This window comes from Sitophilus oryzae, unplaced genomic scaffold (assembly GCF_002938485.1).
Source record: "Sitophilus oryzae breed Bouriz unplaced genomic scaffold, Soryzae_2.0 scaffold_2008_pilon_pilon, whole genome shotgun sequence".
NCBI classification, from domain to species: Eukaryota; Metazoa; Arthropoda; class Insecta; order Coleoptera; family Curculionidae; genus Sitophilus; species Sitophilus oryzae.
Window position 1 is genome coordinate 1,623,563 of NW_022146734.1, and position 21,247 is coordinate 1,644,809.

Consider the following 21,247-nt stretch of genomic DNA (forward strand, 5'->3'; position numbering starts at 1 on the left):
AATAAAGAAAAATTATTTTATATTTTAGACAGTTTGGCGTAAAATTCTGAACACCCTGTATGATTTAAGATTACAATATTTATAGCAAAGTTAAGCATAGACCATTTAAAGTAAATATCTAATATAGTTTTGATTTTAGTACAGTTCTTGTATTTGTAATATTTTTTTAAGAAAGGCTAAAAAATATATTTTTATTTATTTATTAATATCTCTGAAACTATAGAAATATATTTACTCATATCTTAGAATTATGTAAAGTGATCAGAAAAAAAGCCAAAAATTATATATTTACTTAATTATATAACACAGGGTGTTCAATTAAAAAGCCACCCTGTAGAAGTTAAACTATTTTCCTGAAATACATCCTAGTATAATGACACGAAACATACTCCTAGTATAATGAAATATTTATTTTCTTTGAAAGATTGATACTGAAGAGCGCAGTGTAAAGCAACATTTACGTTTTGCTGGATTTAGAATTGAATAGATTCTGCGATTAATTTTAGAACAATCAAAAATGTTTACGAAGGAAGCATTTTTCTCAAAATGTCAACAATAAAAAATTTTCCACTTGTAATAACAATTCGGGGACATACTGTATGAAGATACAATTTCTATTTTCGGTAATAGGCTAGTCGGCAAGTGCATCGATGGCGGGAGGAAATCCGGACAAGCTGGAATAAGTTTTATTTTGTTTAGTTTGGTGTCGAGAAGCACGTATTAAATTTGCACTCCCTGTAAAGCCTGGATGTGGTCGCCATCTTGGGAAAACTGGCTAAAATTCGGTTTATTTTTTATTATTTGTCAATAACTCGATTTCTATCAACTTTAGTGCAAAATATGTGGAGACCAAAAACTAACCAAAAACTCTATAAAAAACGTATGTTTTTTTTTCGTGTGTCTACCCAAAGTATCGAATTTTACGAAAACAAAATTAAAGTTTGATATAATGTACGTGTTCAATATATCCGGGGTTAATTGTACTTGTTCCCACACCACTTTGACTGGCACCCCCGAGACATAAAGCCTAAAAACTTGTTTGCGACTGGTTGGCAGTAGCCTGCTGTCGCGATCATAATGGAAGAACGCAATTTGCATTACGACCGCAATAACGGACTAAATTTTTATTGTTGCGCGACTGGTGGAAAATCAAGTTTAACCGCCTTATCTCTCAGGGAGCTGCCTTGAGGTAAAGTACCCGGCGCGTTTTTTTTGAGTGGTCTCCCCATTTCCAATAGGCCTAATCCACATGTCGTCAACTTAGGTTTCTTTTGAGGTGGAAGGTTCATCAGAGTTCCTTCGTTTTTTTATGTTACTGGCTGTTCAATATACTCTTCCTGAATGTCTTCTACATCTGTATGATATTCCGGCTCTGGTTCATAAGGTGTAGAATATTCTTTTCGTTGATCTTTATCGAGAGGAAAATTGTCCTCGTACTCATCTTCGTCTAATTTTGCCACCTCCAAACTATTCGAACATGATTTGCCCTGACAAAGTGCACACATTACCGAGCAACGCAAATCTGCTTTGCGGCAACTAGAAGATGTATAACAACCTTTGGCACATTTACATGAAATCAGATTTAATAATTCTTGAGGAGCTGCATCTTGGGAAGTAGCAATGGGCATCAACCCATTCTTTGAATGTTTCCATCCCCAATCTAGAGGTGATTTTTCATTCCCATACCATAGCTGTACCTGACTGTACGTACGGAAAGAGTGCAAGCGAGCTGCGTCTTTGGTCGGTGGTAATGATGCTAGGTTTGGTAAGCTTTTGGTAATAGATTTTACGAAACACTGGTATCTGTACTTATCTAATGAGTCGCATTTTTTGGATCCATATAGATGAAAAAGAAATCGTTCTCCAGCTTTTTCTATATCTTCTGGGGATGCGTTTGGGTCTTTGAAAGTTTGTGCAGCTGTCTGTAATAATTCTTTTTCTTTCTGTAAAACTTTAACGAATTTTATTTTTCTTTGTCTGTATAATGCGGATATGGTGTCGCAGCCACTAAATGCATGGAGAAATAAAATGTCGTCCATAACTGAAGCATCTAGATTGATATTATGGGGTGCATACGTTCTACTTTGCGACTTCCCCTTAACACAAGTTCTTTCTGCAACCAATAACAGACGACTACAATTTAATTGTCTCCAGCAGTCGAGCAGCGATCGTACATGACCTTGAGTTAAATATTCCCCTTAACAACAGAAGTAAGGTTTTCGGAAAGACAAAAATTGCCTAGAATAGAAGAAATAATAACTGCTTATAATATATTCAGCGTGTTTAAACTGAGATAACTTGGAAACGGGTTGTCGCACGGTAAAAGTACATAGAATGTTTTTTATAGAGATTTTCCTCTTCTTTAATTTTGGTCTGTACATTTTTTGCACTAAAGTTGATAGAAATCGAGTTATTGACAAATAATGAAAAATAAACCGAATTTTAGCAACTTTTTCCAAGATGGCGGCCAAATCCGGGCTTTGGGGGTGGTGCAAATTTAAAACGTCGTTCCTTACACTAAACTAAACAAAATAAAATTTATTCTAGCTTGTCCGGATTTGCTCCCGTCATAAGCCATTTTTTAATACTTGGCGACTGGCCTATAAATACCTACGTCAAATTTAATAGACGGTAACACAAGAAATAGAAGATTCGCAACACTCGAAAATTTAATTTAAAACTTTCAACATCTAAGTTTCCATTCTCGACTGCATGTAAAAGTTTCATACATAAAGAAACAACTTTATTTGCCCTATTAATAGGTCTCCAGCACAACGTTAAAGGTTGCACTTTCTGCGCCTAATAATTTAACTTTTGCTTCGAACTTTAAAGGTCTTTATAACCAGCGTAAGAATTCATGTTTTTCAATAGCAATCTTAACAATGTTCTGTGTGATATAAAAACCCACCTATTTTTTGTCTAGTCTAGACGCTTTCGATATTACTTTAAAGTTTCTGTTATCTTATACAGTTTGATTCAATTTCAGAAGGGTACATGTTTATAGTAGGTTTGTTCCAAACAACATTTCGGGATCATTTCGAAATCGTACTCGAATCGGTTTTCTTGCACTTTGTTAGCATGCGCGGACTTGGAATAGTTTCGTGACGGTGCAAAAGTATCAACGTTGGAACGCTTTGTGGATAGTTTTGTGTCAAGCGTGCGTGTATCGATCGGTTTTTTGTTTTTGTTTAGAATTTCATAACATAACCCTATTATTTATGTTTGCAATTATTTGCAATACTAATAATTATTACTCTTGAAATGGAGAATCAGAATCCAGTTATTCTTGGTAAGTGTTGTTTCAACTATATACTTACTAACTCACTTACCTATCATCTCTTTTATGATCCTGTTATGCGTAGTTTCCAGTTATTTCAGCAGTGATCGTCAATCGTCCTTAATTATTATCTATAGATAATTATGAAAGTGTACAATTTAAAATTTCCGAACGATTTGTAAACACAAATTGTAAACACCAATTGTAAACACTTTTGTAAACACTTTGCAGCAATATATTGAACGTTCAAAAATTTTGGAATATTATAAATATGGTAGTAAGAAAATAAAACCGTGGATAACTCAGGGTATTATATCATCAATTAAGACAAGGGATCTTTTAAAAAAACAATTTATGAAAGATAAAAATCCTGATACAGAACAAAGATATAAAACTCATAGAAATTTGTTAAAAAAAATCATTAGTAAAACAAAAAACGATTTTTATACAAATAAAATTAATGATAATAAACAAGACTTCAAGAAAATTTAACAAATAATTAAAGAGGCAACTAATGACTCAGTTCATGATGAAAATTGTAGTAACCACATTGTTTCAGAAAATGGCAATGTAATTAATGATAACAAAGACTTGGCAAACTATATCAATAATTATTTTATAAATGTTGGTCAAAAAATGGCTAATAAGTTTGGGAAAACCACAACTTTTCCTGTTCTAAAGTTTCATAATACAAATTCAATATATCTGACACCTGTAACTGAAAATGAAATTATTCAGTATATTGCCCAATTAAAAAATAATAGTTCTTCTGGATCCGACGGTATTTCAGTTAAACTAGTAAAGAGAATAAACCACTATATTTTAAAGCCATTAACACATATTATTAATACTATTTTCCAAAGCGGCAATGTTCCAATATATTTTAAGGTTTCCATAGTAATTCCTATATACAAGTCGGGAGATAAATGTAATGTTACTAACTATCGACCCATCAGTTTAATAAATAATTTTAGCAAAATTTTAGAAAAGGCACTAAAACCCGATTGTTGGCTTTTCTTGAAAAAAAATATTATATCAAATAATCAATACGGTTTTATAAAAGGAGCTAGTACTGCAGATGCAATATGGAAACTGATCTCCGAAGTGTCACATAGTCTTAACAATAATGAGAAGGCTATCGCAATTTTTCTGGATTTGGCAAAAGCATTTGATACGGTCTCCCACCACATTCTCCTGGGAATCCTATTTAAGTATGGTATAAGGGGCCTAACTTTGCAACTATTTAAATCATACCTACAAGACAGAAAACAAATGGTCAAAATAAATAATCAGTTCAGTGACCCCAATACAGTAAGAATAGGTATTCCTCAGAGAACAGTGTTGGGTCCTATCTTATTTATAATATATATGAATTCCCTTCTTAAGGAGGTAAGTGTCGATGGGACTCTCTTGTCTTATGCCGATGACACGGTTTTGATTGTCAATGGTAATTCCTGGGAAGAGGCTAAAGAAATAGCAGAAAATAACTTCAGTAAGGTTTACAATTGGCTGAACAATCTTCAACTTTCTATTAATGTCGAAAAAACAAAGTTTGTAGCATTTTCATTGACCGAAAAAAACAGACCCGAATTTGACACTATTAATACAAATCAAAACTCAAAACGAATACAAGGAGTCAGCGAAGTAAAATACCTAGGAGTTATTATTGACAAGCATCTGAGATGGGATAGACACGTGTATAAAGTTGCAAAATCAGTTAGAATTTTGATTTATAAGTTTTATCTATTGAGAGAATTTATGAACAAATCTCTGATGATCCTAATATATAGATCATTTGTTGAGTCTATTCTGAGATATGGCATTCTCGTGTGGGGAAATGCATCCAAAACAGTTTTAAGGCCTTTGAACATCCTACAAAATTATATATTAAAAGTAATATTTACAAAACCGAAGTTATTTCACACTGAGTGGCTATATTCGGAGACTGTCCCCAATCTTCGACATATATACATCTTAAATGTCGTTAGATTCATGCAATTAGGCACCAAAAAGAAAACAATACATCATAATTATAGCACTAGAGCTAATACAAAAAAACACCTTATGCTCCCGGAAAACAGAACTGCGATGAGTCTAAACTCAGTAAATAATATGGGTCCAAAATTGTATAATTGTATTCCTCTGGAGATACGCAGAATAAGTAACATACACAAATTTAATCTACAATGTAGAGAATATGTTTATAAAAATTACAAAACAGTCTTTCAACACATTTTTGAGTAGAAACACAATGTATGCCTGTCATATTTTTAGTTATATTTTTCGATTTATAAACCTTATGTTATTTACCTTTCCTTTATTTACGCTATTTTTTATCCTAGTTATTAAGTTAATTATAGCTAGATTCATTTTTATTGGTTATTAAGTTTAATTAAGCAAATCTTTACTTAGATGTAAGACAATTAAATATATTAATTTTATAGTCTAAGAAAAAGCTAAACAATGAGACGCACACAGGTTTCACATAGAAATCTAGGTGTCTCAATATTTATTTAAAATTTAATATCTGTATAATGGTAGTAATAGTGAGTTAAAATATCAAAAATATTAAATAGTAATAAGTTATTTAAAACAAAAATTAAAAAAAAACAGGTAAAATCAATACACCACATCTTTTTTAAATAAATATTACATTATATAAACACATTATTTACACTGACCTACAATTAAAAATATTGCAGTGATCGTCAAATTCCGATGGTGTAAATTTTCTAAGCAAATTACGTAAGGCTATTTTTGTAAATATTTATATTGATATCTATTATGAATTCACGTACTTGTATAAATTATATTACTGATTAGGTAACTAGGTTACTACTATTTATATTTTATTATAATTTGTAAAACTATGTACCACTCTAGAAATAAAGATTTTTGAATTTTTTGATTTACTCCACACAAGCTCACAAGTATAACGCACACGTATTCGAATTCGTAAAAAATAACTAAGACCGAAGCATCAACCGGACCAGAATCAGCTGTTAAAAATCGATAATCCCTGCCAATATGCCTTAATGCGCAAGTCAACCCAAACAGTTGTCAATTTGGACCATGTACCGAATTACCGTTCTGAAATCGTAACTAAACGATCCCAAGGTAGGTTGGTACGCAAAAAGGATCGTCAATCGCTAACCGTCAAATCTCGGTTGGAACACATTTGAATTACTTGCGCACGAGTGTGATCGTTCGGTGACGGTTGTGCGGCGGGTTGGAACAAATCTAATAAATATTTGTAAAAAATAACCACAGATTATAATCATTGTTTTTTCTTTATTGTTTTTCGTGGTTCCAATTTTCGGAATCGGGCACTAGTTAGGTGACTAGTTTGCGCACATAGCACGCCCACTTATGGCCTCTAAAATTGTGCACAGCGCCTGACCGCCACAGTTATTAGAGAGATATCGGAAAACCGAATAGCGTCATCCAGTATTTACGCGTACCTTATCATGGTTACGATATGCGCGAGTCAATTTTTAACGCAACACCCGCTAATAACGTTACCGCCTGACGTAATTTGCGGATCAATTACACCAAGAGCTCTTTCTAAATAACCTTTGATAACGTTTAAAAATTGCTTAAATTGGCATGTGCGGGTATTTGACAAACGGAGCCGGCCGGCGAGATCTTTTATTTTAGGTTATGTTTGAATTGTTTTGAATTATTGCTTTAGTTTTATTAGGTAATTTGATATTTAAGTAGCTGGGATTAGTTTTAATTAAATAAATATGGCCCAAAATATGGATTCCACCTCTTCCAATACTAAAGAACCTATAAAGAGTCCGAGGGGTGTCTCACTTGGGTAAAAAATGTACACGTACTGGCAAAATATCCTTCCACTTCTAAGCGACTGCCAGTGACTATGAAAAGACTGAGGTTTAAATAGCGGACGCGACGCGATCAGAATTCTTTCCGATCCGATAACTATAAATGAAGAGAGTTAATACCTGTGGTTAATACCACCTCACGTAAAGGAAATAACACCTGGCCTATTAACGTCCATGCACGCTATTCGGTTTAGTGATATCTCTCTATTACGCTGTTTATTGTTATTTTACGCGAGTTTATTTTTGCGCACAGGAAATTTGACTCGTTTGCACATCGTCATAAAAAACAATTTTCGTACCACGAATTAGGGACAAGATTTTTATCTGTATACTTATAGGATACCTAATCTGTGAAATAACTAACCTAAAAAAGTGATATACAGAGGGTTGTACACCACATACGATACGGAGTGTTGTAGCTAAACGATTAGATTTTTGCAAACTGTAAGTTTTGGGTTCGTTGGAGGACTATTAAGCTGGATTTATAAACTCGGAAGTTGGCGTTCAGTTGCAGTTGGATGTTCGCGACAGTTGAGGTTCAATATTTTTGCATTTATAAACTGTCAGTTTCGGTTGTAGGTTAGGTTTGGAATTGTGAAAATTTCGAACGTTTTTCTTTCGATTTAAAAATACTTCTGGTATTTGTCAAAGTTCAAACACAGTAATCCACGATTACGCAAAATATAAATATCACATTAACAGAAATAATGAAACAACAATAAGGGTCATTTTCCAATGCATCGGCGTACTGTGCTTCACGTGATCGACAGGCGCTTATTCATTGGCTGTCGCCGAACGTCGCCAGCGGTCGCCAACTGCCCGCAACTGCCGACATAAACATTGACCATCTTTGAACTCCGCTGAACGTAAAACGAACTGCCAACTTTTCGACCAACTGACTTTATAAATGCGCGCGTTCATTTCATAGCGTTGAACATTTTGAACGGCAACTGAATCTCAACTGAACCTCAACTCCCGAGTTTATAAATCCAGCTTTAGAGTTATAATTTAAACATATTTTTATAAGATACAGTGTGTCCCAAATAAATAAAAAATATCAAAGTTGTATTTTTTATTACATTTTTAGTTTCTACAACTAAAATAAAGGTAAATTTGATTAAGGTTTACCGCATTTTAATCTTACCGTTTTTGAAATATTTAGGTTTTTGTCAAAATACAGTAATAATTTTAATGCTTCATTTCTCTAGGCGTATTAAATTTTTTAAAACCAAATATTGTATCGAAGTATTTGTATTTACTAAATTTTGTGTTGCGATAATAAAAATTATATTATCTTATACAGAGTGTCTAAAAATTTGTTTTAAATAATTACTAGTTTTAAACTTGTTTAAGTTAAATGGAACACCCTGTATATTTTATGAGAGTCAGATACACAATTTAATTGCCTATCATACTGTATTATACCATTTTATCTATCTCTTCAAGTTTTCGTAGAAAATGCATTTTAGAGCAATTTTAGCAATTTAGACCTCATTTATCAATATACCCATGGAATATTGACATTTTAAATTATTTTTAAAGATGTGACAAATTTATAAAGAGTACAGATACTAATATTGCTAATATTATCGATATAGTCTGTTTATTTCATTAAAAAAATTAAAAAAAAAACTGTTTAAATATTTGTTAAAGAGGCCCAATTAATATGATTCCAATATTCAAACTACATTAATTGACTGTTTGTGTCCATTAATAATAATTGTTCCAAATACTAAAAAAAAATGAATTTGGTGTGTGTAATAGACAGTGTGGTAAAAAGTAGCAAACCTTAAAAATTTTATTTCATTTTTTGACGAATGCTTATTTATAACAACAGAGGCGTTCATTTTCATAACTTATTATTGTGTTGATTTCTAATTCAAATCTACATTTACTTAGAATAATTTATTAAACTACACAATTAAGTATGGAATTAATTAATATTTAAGCGAAGATAATGGTGGTATATTTAATTAATGGTATACTCTTCTATAATTAATTTAATTCTCCATTTTAAGATTTAGTTTTCTTTTTGTATACAAATGGGCTAGTAATATTATCGTTTTTAGCACCTGTAATATATTTTATACATTTGTTGCTTTAAAAACAATCTAAAATGTCAATATTCCATGGGTATATAAATGAGGCAGTCGCACGGTACGATATTTTACTAATTAAAATACTTTATTCTGTGTACTGTTTAGATTTACTTAATAATCGAAAGGGTAGATCCGAGGGGTGTCTCACTATTGGAATTACCTGTACATTTTCTTGGCAGTCGCTGGCAGTCATTGGCAGTCTTATGGCGGTCACCTATAATAATTACATGGCAGTCATAGGCAGTCTTCTTCATAGTCATTGGCAGTCGCTTAGCAGTGGAAGGATATTTTGGCAGTACGTGTACATTTCTTACCCGAGTGAGACACCCCTCGGGTAGATCACTCTTGTATAATTATGGTGCCGTGCAATTGCCAAATCATTATAATTATTACAGAAATAAATATGTCTAATATTGATAATAACAATTTATAAAAAAATTGTTGAATACAGGGTGGCGCGGTGCCTCTCATACGCCGCGGAGGCTCCAAGGAGAACGACAGTTTGTATTGAAATTAAATTTTGTGAGCATGTGTAGGTTAATTCAGAGCACTTTTTGAAAATATAGAGAGTCCTACAGGGTGTCCCCAAAAAAAGTTACATATCAAAGTTGTGTTTTTTGTAATGGAATATCCTATATATTAATTGATTTTTGGATTCTAGGAGAAAAATAGAGGTGAGTTTTATAAGAGCAGTATATGACTAAAATGTAAGGTTTATTTATACATATATATTTAACAATGTCGATAAAGAACAATTTTTAAATTAAAATAAAAGCTACCTAAATTGGAATTTACCCGGTATGGCCTAATATGTAGTTAAATTAACTATTGTACTTTAAATTAAATTAAAACTTGATCCAAAAAATTATACAGGATGAGACAAAATTAATATTGAACATTGGTCACCTTTAAAAGCATGTTACTCTTTTATTTTAAATGGAACACCCAGTATATTATTCCGATATTCAATGGAGAATTGATGTCTCTTCAGAATACTATTAAGATTGCCTACCCCTCAAACAAAGATTTTCCTAGATATTTTCATTTACATGATTTGATCTGAGTAGATCCTTTATTATTTGATAAAATCTAGGTGGCTGTGATATGTCTGACGTTACTTCATAGCTGTCTAATTAGTCCAACTTTAACAAGTAGTTATCATTTTGTGTCAGTTAAAAGACACACAAAATAACTTCTCAGAAATTTGCCGAAAATGCAAACTTATTCTACATCAGAGAGAATTGATATGATTCTATTAGTTGGTGAATGCAGTCATTCACCAATTAATAGAATACTTAAATGCTCCTGATTTTATCTAGGCTGGATTTTTTTATGGGGATATGTTAAAGACAGTGTTTACAAAACTCGACCAACTATTGTCGACAACATGAGAGAAATTATTGTAGCTGCTTTTCGAGGTAGAACTCCACATATGCCTTTTAAAATGAAAAGATCCTTTTGAAAGACAATCATTTTATGCAGTTAACAGGAAAGGAGGCATTTTGAGCATTTGATTTCATCTAGCTAATTTTTGTCATATAATTATAGGTTCATATCTAGTTTTAATTCTGTAGTAATTAAAATATGTTTTAAACATGTATCTTTTCATTACCGTTGAGTATTTTACTCTACAATCTTTAATTTTTATTAAATTAACAAAAGGTATATCACAAAGCCACCCTAGATTTTTTCAAATAATAAAGATCTGCTGACGCAAAATCATAAAAAATTAAATATCTCGGAAAATCTTTGTCTGAGAGGTAGGCTATATATAAAAATATATAAATTCCCCATTCACCACCGGAAAAATATATTGGGTGTTCCATTTAAAATAAGGAGTAACTTGCTTTTAAAAGTGGCTAATGTTCCATATTAATTTTGTCTCGCCCTGTATAACTTTTCGGGTCAAATTTCAATTTGGTTTAACATACAATGGTTACTGTAATTAAATATCAGGCTATACAAGGTCAACTAAAATTTAGGTAGCTGTTATAGAAAGTTAAAATTTACTCTTCATTTTCACAAAATGTGAAATATGTCAAAATCCTTAGATTTTAGGTATATTCTTCTTTAATAAAATTCACCTTTATTTTTTTCCTAGAATCTGAAAATCAATGAATATACAGAGTGTTCCATTAAAAAAAAACAAAACTTTGATGTGTAACTTTTTTTGGGGACACCCTGTATAATTCTATATATTTTTATAAAATGCTTTCAGTTTACTTACATATTGCTGCCAAAAAAATTTCATTTCGATATAAACTGTCGTTCTCCTTGGAGCCTCCGCGGCGTATGAGAGGCTCCACCCTGTATTCAACAATTTTGTTATAAATTGTTATTATCAATATAAGACATATTTATTTCTATAATAATTATAATGATTTGGCAATTGCACGGCACCATAATTATAAAAGAGTGATCCTTGGAGCTTCCGCGGCGCATGAGAGGCGCCACCCTGTATGTGCGTAAATAAAAACTAAATAAAATAAACTGACTTGGTTTTATATAAGATCTCTCACACCTTTTTATAGTGGAAGAATTGTGTTGCGAGACAATGTTTTTCAAATTCTATATTTTTGGTGGGATTATATCTTATGCTTATTTGACATTGTTCTTTATTTTTAATAAATATTTATTATACGGATTAAAGTATTTATCATATAACATTATACTTTAACTATAGCTATAATTTTTATACAAAATTATTAACTGTCGCCATTGTCCACGTCGCTCAACTCTGCTCAACACAATAATTTATTATTATTTTTTCTTTCTTGTAAGATGAAAAACCACCAGATTTAACCAAAGGGGCTGTAGGTTAAAGAACTAGAACGGAATTTTACTGTTAAATAAATTACACTACACTATTTGTTCGAAGCATAAATTGTTTGGATATTGAGAATTCGAAATTGAACCTGAGGCTACAGAAGATAACTTAAGCCAATTATTTACTTTCAAGTCTATTAGTTTGATTAAATTCTAGACAACAGAAGCTTCTTGACAGACATTTTCCTTCTAGAATATGTTTGCTTATGAAGTTTTGTTCGGAGAAAACGGTATCGATCTAATTGTTTACCCCTTTAGGTTCCTCTATAATATATTTGTCTTCATTTTAATGGCACGCGATCGAGAACTTTGCGAGAAGATTGCTTTATTTAGAAACACAGTTTCATTAAAATATGTTTATATAAGATGGCTTTGAGAGAGTATCTTTGTCTTTATAGTAAATATTAAAATATAGTAACGATCCAAAAAAATTGGCTCCGGGAGGCACGTATAGCCGCCCATACTAAAATATGTTAATAAAAAGTTGGTAGGCAGTTCTTTTAGTTTCAAAGTAAAGGATTTTTTCAATTTTTTTTATCTCAAAAACTGCGACTTTGACTGATTTTGATGTTATTACAAATTTTGTTGCAAATATTATTCCTAATTTTAAATTGAAAACCGCGTTTCGCTAGCTACTGTAATTTAGCAGACAGACAGACAGACAGACAGACAGACAGACAGACAGACATTTATGACCCAAATAACTAATTTTGAGTGAAATTAAAAAAACTTTTTTTTGCCAATCTTAATAGCCTACCATACCTATTGGTATGGTCGAATAAAAATTGATTATATGTGTATGCTTTTTTTGATAATAATAAAGAGTTTATTGTTCAAGAAAATATTAATACAATAAATATTTGTGCTTCCCAAAAAATATATAAATTGTTAAACAAAAGGCGGTTAAGTGCAGATATCTCAATCAGTAGTTGAGAGTCTGTTGAAACCTACAATTCAACTAAAAAAACAGAATAAAATACTACAACAACAATAAATACATTATAATAAAATAACAAGTTTTTTAACAAGTTTTAAACAAAGTAGGGAGTAGGTATGAGTAAGTAAAGGGGTATGGTATATATCGCATATCAAAAACAAAACGAACCATTTAAGTATTATGCCCTTCCATGCAACAAATGACGGAGAAGACAAGAAGAGATCACTGCTGGAACAACAACTCTAGTTTAATAGACTTCTTAAAAACTGGCATTGATGGTAAGACTGTATATTGATGGTAGGACCACAGCCATTTATAAGTTGTGTTACATTAAATCGATAATACCTTTTGAAGATTTCTTTCCTATGCCTTTAGGCACTTTAAGAAGCCCTCTTCTGCGTAAATCATTGCCCAAACCTTCATTAAACAAAAGTTTGGAATACAAATAGTTTAGTAATTTCAACTTGAAAATTTTATAAGCAAACAGGGTGGTATGCAATCGGAATATATTATACATATTCAACCACTTTGACCTAGTTAGAAATGGGGTTATGTGATCTCTCCGTCTTATACCATATATCAAAATATACGGGGTGGTCCGAACTGAATTCCGGAAACTTCGGCAGCATATTCCGCAGATAAAAATATGTAAAGAGTTCGAATAATGTATGTCCTAAAATGCGTAGTTTCGGAGATACAGTGTGTAGAAGTTTCATTTTTATTCCTATTTTTTCCAGATAATTTCTGAAGTAATGTCAATATTTAGATGAAAGTTAGTGTCTGTGAGTTTTTTGACATGGTAAATTTGATTTTGATGTCAATATGACGCTATTTATAGGGGGCGCCACCTACTATATAGATAGAGATATTGAGAATGGGAACAGTCAATACATGTCATTATTGACAAAAAATAAACGTGTTGAGAGTAGATAGTTATTTGACTAAAATTATAAATTTGGGAACTTTTCTTTTGGGATAAAACAGTTTCTGTTGAACTTTTGGCGCCAAAACATTTGAAATTTATGATTTCAGTCTAATAACTATATAGTCAACATGTTTAATTTATGTCAATGATGACAGATATTTATATTTCGATTCCAAATATCTCGCGAACCATTACTCGTAGCGATTTTTACCAAGATACTTCTTTTACGTAAAAACGTTGTAAATGTATATTTTTTTTTAGGTACGGACGAAAAGTTATTACTGTTCAAACCAGTTAAAAATATGTAGGTGGCGCCCTCTACAGGTAGGAGTCATATTAACATCAAAATTAAATTTCTCATGTCAAAAAACTCCCAAACACCTATTTTCATCCAAATATTGACTTTACTTCAGAAATTATTTGGAAAAAATTAAAATAAAAATGAAATTTTAACACCTTGTATCTCAGCCATTTAAGGACATACATGTATACGAACTTTCTTACTTATTTTAATCTGCAGAATATGCTACCGAAGTTTCCGGAAGACAGTTCGGATTACCCTATATATGTAAAATAAATAGGGGAGCCAATATTTGGACAGTTCAAAATTTGCATTGGATTTTCTATGTTTTCAACGACAATGCACCACCCGGTATAATGTTCATATGAGTGCAAATAATTTTAGGGTTGGTAGGTCTGGATAAAACAATAAATTTCCTTTTTTGAACTATATTTGTTAGCTGATTTCCGTCGTTTTATTGTAGTTAATAGTTCTTGTTCTTTATTCATCCTCTCTAGTACTGACTCTCTGACATTAGTTACTCGCTCGAGTCGTGATATTTTTAATATCGGTCCGTATATCCACACCTCAAAAGAGTTTAGGCATGACATGGTCCGTAGCTTTAACGTCAATTCCTCGACTCCGTACAATATCTATATGTAATAATGTCAGACATGTAATAATGTCTCCAAGAAAATCCTTTATTTGTATTTCGCCGCTGCACTGCAAGAAAAATCTACAAAATAAAATAGTTATTTTTTGTAAACACTTCTGGGCGTTAAACCTAAACGGACACTGCTTGTCAGAAGTTATGTTTACAGTTATACAAATTTACCTAACAAAGAAAAAAATGCTTAACGTTTCGGAAAGTTTATCTCTTTCCGTCGTCGGAAGCAAAAACATACAAAGAATAAAGAAAAAAACTATTTAAAATATTTAAATTCAACTATTCGAGAACACTTTACTTTTTTAAAACAGATGCGTCTACAAGAAACCGTTGACGTTCTGTTAAAATGACTTTTTTTAACACAAAGTCAACTAACAGAACGTCAACCTTGTGCGTTTAGGTTTAACGCCCAGAAGTATTTACAAAAAATAACTATTTTAATTTGTAGATTTTTCTTGCAGTGCAGTGGCGAAATACCCATAAAGGATTTTTTTGGAGAGATGAATCCGCCACTAGGTATAGACATATTTTATGTAATAATGTATCGTGATATAAAATATAACTGCAACCTGTACATTAAACGGGGAACTCCAGACTCCAGTTCAGCAGAACGCGTTGTTGTCAATCAAAATTTAATTAATAAAAAGAACACAAAAGGGTGGCGTGTGCCTGTGGCCCTACTTTGAGTGTCATATGAAAGGAATTTCTATCTCTTTTTAGTGACGTACAATAATAAGAAATAGGACTACCCTAAGCGCATAAACCGAAAACGCTATTTAGTCAGAGATATAGACATCTATATCTCTGTATTTAGTACAAATTTGAGATTTTTTTCACAAATTTGGGATTTAGACGTCGCGTTGTCATGACTAATTTCCCAACTCACCCCCCATAGCTTCACCACTGAGTACCGTATCGGCAGTATATTATGGGATGCATAGGTTTACCATTCATCTTTGTTCCCACTTCGAAATCTTGCAACACCTCCTGGAATATCGATTCTGAGTATAAATTATATGGAAGTGGCAATAATGTGCATCCTTGTCTGAAGCCGTTAAGAATTTCTGTGTTCGATATTGACAAATTTGCAATTTTTATATGAGCTGAGTCATTCCAATCTTATCACCTAGTTGACGGTTTTCTGCTTAAAATCACATTATCCGCGATAATTAACAAACAATAACATAATTCAAGCAAGGCGTATCGATATAAAGCAATCGATAATTTAATTACCAAATACTGTGGCTTAGGATTAAATTGTACGGCATTTATAAGTTATTGTTGCTAAAATCCAATTTTGGTACGCGCGACTATTCCATAGGTATCATATATTTGATATCATGCGGATGACATCGGGTTTGACAAGCTGACAACTGGGGTTGTTGCCGTTCTAGGTATACGAACAAAGGAATTCGATAAACATATATTAGGGAACTGTTGGATGACTTTGATAAATTAAAGGGTAACTTCAATGCATAATATTTAGAGGGGAACTTGAAGTCCCGTTTTGGTAGGAGGCGAAAAAAATAAGTTACTTTGATTCAAGTTTTGCAATAATGAAAAACGTAGTATAAGTCAATAAATACAATTATAATTTTTGCAAAATATTAATAATAAATTCTAATAAAGATTGTTATTATATCATGTAGGTTTTAGACCAGTAAGTGAGGATAAAAATAGTGTACTAACTCCGAATTCTTGACACCCGTACCAATTGACGTGAAATTTTAACAGTGAATAGAGATATACAGGGTCCGGTAATCTGTAGCTCCTAGAATAAAAAACTTGAGAATTTTGTTTTAAGTGCAGACCTAAAGTATTTGTCAGGATGTATTTCCGGAAAATATTTTAACTTCTATAGGGTGGCTCAAAAAAGTGTGAGTGGATCTGGATGATTTTTTAAAAATGGAACACCCTGTATATTATTGCATTTTTGGCTTCCTTTCAGATCATTTTACATAATCCTAAGATATTAATAAATCTATTTCGATAGTTTCAGGATATTGAAAAATAAATCTAAAATATATATTTTTCAACCCTTCTTAAAAAAAATTAAAAATACAAGAACTGTTCTGAAATCAAAGCTATATTAGATATTTACTTTAGATGGTCTGTTCTTACTTTGCTATAAATATGGTAATCGTAAATCATACAAAATGTTCAATATTTTACGCCAAACTTTCAAAATTTAAAATAATTTTTCTTGGTTTTTTTAAATGGAACACTCGGTATATTATTTTTTTATTTGATGGAGAATTAAAAAATGAACATTTTTTGTATTTAAAGTATTTCAAAATTTGTAATAGTTTTCCGGATACACGCAGTGTTATTTCATAATATGGCGCATAGCGCTTTCAATGGTAAAAAACGAGAGAAAAATCATTGGGTGGCTTTTATAAATATTTACTGTAGAAATGCCATATGAAATACAAAACCGGGAATATCTGCGAAACCGTTAAAAATTTTGAAATACTCTAAATGCAAAAAATGTTCATTTTTTAATTCTCCATCTATTGAAAAAATAATTTCCATTTAAAAAAAACAAAGAAAAATTATTTTATATTTTAGAAAGTTTGGCATAGAATTTTGAACATCCTGTATGATTTACGATTTCCATATTTATAGCAAAGCAAGTACAGACCATCTAAAGTAAATATCTAATATAGTTTTGATTTCAGGACAGTTCTTGTATTATTAGTAATTTTTTTAAGAAAAGCTGAAAAATATATAATTTTTATTTATTTATTAATATGTCTGAAATTATCGAAATATATTTATTCATGTCTTAGGATTATGTAAAGTGATCTGAAAGGAAGCCAAAAATCCAATAATATACAGGGTGTTCCATTTAAAAAAAGTCATCCCGATCCACTCACACTTTTTTGAGCTACCCTATAGAAGTTAAAATATTTTCCTGAAATACATCCTAGTACATACTTTAGGTTTACATTTAAACAAAATTCCCAAGTTTTTTATTCTAGGAGCTACAAACAGATGCCCGACGCACTATTGCCGGACCCTGTATGTAAGAAACAAAAGTTTCATAGCTTTTACCTTGGTGGTGAGTGCCACCCCTTCGCGGCGGTGAAAAACAAATCACCCATTTGAATTGTAAAAATAAATATAGGGATGAATTGTAAGAAAAAAATGTTCTATAACATTTTTTCAGAAATTTTATATTTTCCGAGTTATTTAGGTTTGAAAATGTTAGTATCTAAAAACTTGATATTTTTCTGCCATTTTTTTTAAATAACTCGAAAATCTGGCGTTTTATCTCAAAACTCATATAAAGCAAAAATAAAGCTTTTGGAATAACGAATCGATTCGTTGTTTGTTTATTACCGTAGGTGTAATAATAGCCGAGTTATCACTCTGTAAAGGTGATTTTTTATTTTTCGAAAATTAAATTGCAACCTTTTACCGTAAAATAAGGCGAAAGAACACATTTTTCGAAGAAAATAAATATGACCGTTTTTAAAGTACTTGAAAAGACCTTTTAACTTTCTACAAAATATCCTCCGATAATTCGCGACAGATTTGTGTTCCATTTTAATCGCTGTGTTAGTGTATTAGGCGAAAATCGTCCCAAATTATTTGTCAGCAATTTATCTGCCAAATTTCAAATTTTCTTGATGACATAAACTAGCAGATTTTTCCTTAAAATTTCTGCAATTCGGCGATAAATCGGTCAAATCGGCCGATAAAACTGTTCGTGTCTATTCAGCTATTAACCTAGATGTTTTTTAGGGTTCCGTACCCAAACGGTAAAAACGGGAACCCTATTACTAAGACTTCGCTGTCCGTCCGTCCGTCTGTCACAGAGGTCTATCTTATGAACCGTTATAGCTAGACAGTTGAAATTCTTACAGATAATGTATCTATGTTGCCGCTATAAGAACAAATACTAAAAACAGAATTAAATAAATGTTTATAAATAAAAAAGTACTTTCACTAAACACTATCTTTTAAGTAAAGGTGCGTATTCATTATCCGAACGAACGAATGTTCGCTAGTGGTATGGACGGGGACCGCACGAGAAGATCGGACGCAAACGACCTTTAAAGGTGCGTATTCATTATCCGAACGAACGAACGAACGAACGAATGAAAGTGCGGTATATTTAGACGGGGACCGAACGCATGCGGCCGTTCGTTCGTTCGTTCGCTCGACCATCCGTTTCGAGTCCGACAAATGCCTCCGGTCTTCTCGTGCGGTTCCATCGTACGGTCCCCGTCTATACTACTAGCGAACATTCGTTCGTTCGTTCGTTCGGATAATGAATACGCACCTTAAGAATTTTACATAGAATCTTTCAAGTCCTCGGTGGCCGCGTGGTTAAAGCGTTAGGACTTTACGATGCTTAGTAAGGCAGGTTCGAATCCTAGTCAAGGCGACTTTTTTTTAATCGTTTTTTTTTCAATTTTTAAATATTTTTACATATTTATTTTTACTTTTTACATATTTATTATTGATTAATACAAAATGATTTAATACAAAGTAATGTGTTTCTTAATTTTTTTTAATTACTTATACGCGCATTCAAAATTTCAGCTAAATCGGAAAAAAAGTATATAATAATATAGTGTCTAATGTTGTATAGATAATGAATGGTACGGAACCCTTCGTGCGCGAGTCCGACTCGCACTTAAAAGTGCTAAATAAACCAAACTGTTCGTGTGTATTCAGCTATTCACCTAGATGTTTTTTTTTATTTGTCATTATCTATTTTGCGAGTAAAGTACAATATGATAAAAAAAAAGGTGTCAACGATGGTTATGAAATGAAGATCGGTGTCCTTTTATATGTAAAATTATATGGAAATATCAACTGGACGTCATTTTTTTTTTCGATCATACGGTAGTATTTTTCATATTCATAAGTCCAAAATGCTGCTACTTCAGTTCTTTAAAAATGCATTAAAAATTTATTCGTTTTTGATATTGTATGTTTTGCTTCTAGACCGACGATATTCTAAATATAATATGGTTATAAATATCATATTTTTTAAATTTAATTCATTATTTCTAAATCTGTTTGGGTAACATTCAATTCAATTTTCAAAATTTCAAACAATAAGGTTGCTATCTCCAGAAGTATATTTTTATTTCTTATTTCTGCAAGACGAATATCTGCTATCTCCCTATTGTGTCTGAAAAAATTATATAACACGAAATATTGAGTTTTATTGATCCCCAGCAAATAAAATTCTTATCTCTTTATCATATTAACGCATGAAAATACTTCCTACATGTGTACATATTTTTTTGTACCGTTTTTTTGCTCTCCTCTAAAATTAGAAATAATGGAGTTAGCAGTTTATCATATTTCACCGACGATATGGGATTTTGATCAAGGCAACTTACCATTGTTGAATACGGCTTGATCTTCTGCTATCTGCAAAATCTGGAGGCACTGGTAGAGATAAGAATTCCGCGTCTTCCGCACCTGTAGTTAACACTGAATCTCGTCGAAGGTCCGGAATAGGAGACACAAGCCGAGCCGTTAATACAGACCTGGAAAATATTTATGAATTTTAGCTTAAATAAAGAGCTACGCCACAAAATTTTGTACAGGGTGGTCGAAATTGGTCTGTTTTAATAGAGAAAACCTATTTCCTGACTAGACAGAGCAAAACCGACATAGATGTCATAGGCTCGATTTCTGAGACATGTTTAATGGCGTAAACCGCTGTTGATATTTTCACCGCCAACTGAGATAGGGGTCTTTTTGAATTTTTCGCCATTTGGAAAATTGCCCATAACTTAATTAAAAATAATAAAATTCTGTAAATACGTTCTTAAGTCACTTTTTAAGCACAATCCAGTGGCGTAGTCAGTTTTTTTCTATACTTGCTCTTTTTATCAGAAATAATGTGAAACATAATTTTTTAAATAGAAATCATAGTTGGCTATGAACTTAAAAAAATGCTGGCATTCAACCCTTTTCAACGATATAAAGTTATGGGTATCTATTTCTAAGAATGAGAGAAATATTAGTTTTTTTAATTTTTTATATCGGAGCGGGCCTTGATTTTGTGTTGATCTATTTGTTTATTGTTATTCTATATTATTATTTATCTTCATAATTAAAGACTTTTGAAAAGGTAACTTAACATTCTATATTAGTATAAGCCTTGTGTATTAGTAATTACAATTGAAATATGTAGATTCAATAAGCAAAGAACAAAACTAAAAAAAATATTTTTTGAGTGACGAATATAGTTTTCTAAAAAAATCATCAAAGATGTTCAAACGGAGCACCTCCTTGTTGAATACACAATAAACATCTTTTGCGCACAGAGTTACAACGATTTATTAGGCAAACTGGTCTAATAAGCCCAAACGCTTGCCTAGTAGCCTTCTGTAATTCTTCTCTCGTCCCAATGGTTCTT

The 21,247-nt window shown here is 31.9% G+C and overlaps 1 protein-coding gene across 1 annotated transcript in view; it reads right to left on the reverse strand.

The window, feature by feature from the left end:
* Window positions 1–21,247, reverse strand: part of LOC115883989 (diacylglycerol kinase eta-like) — a 186,797-nt gene that overhangs the window by 132,294 nt on the left and 33,256 nt on the right. Inside the window, exon 2 of the mRNA XM_030902415.1 lies at window positions 20,220–20,369. Within this exon, the coding sequence (XP_030758275.1) occupies window positions 20,220–20,369 (150 nt within the window). The remainder of the gene's footprint in view (window positions 1–20,219; window positions 20,370–21,247) is intronic.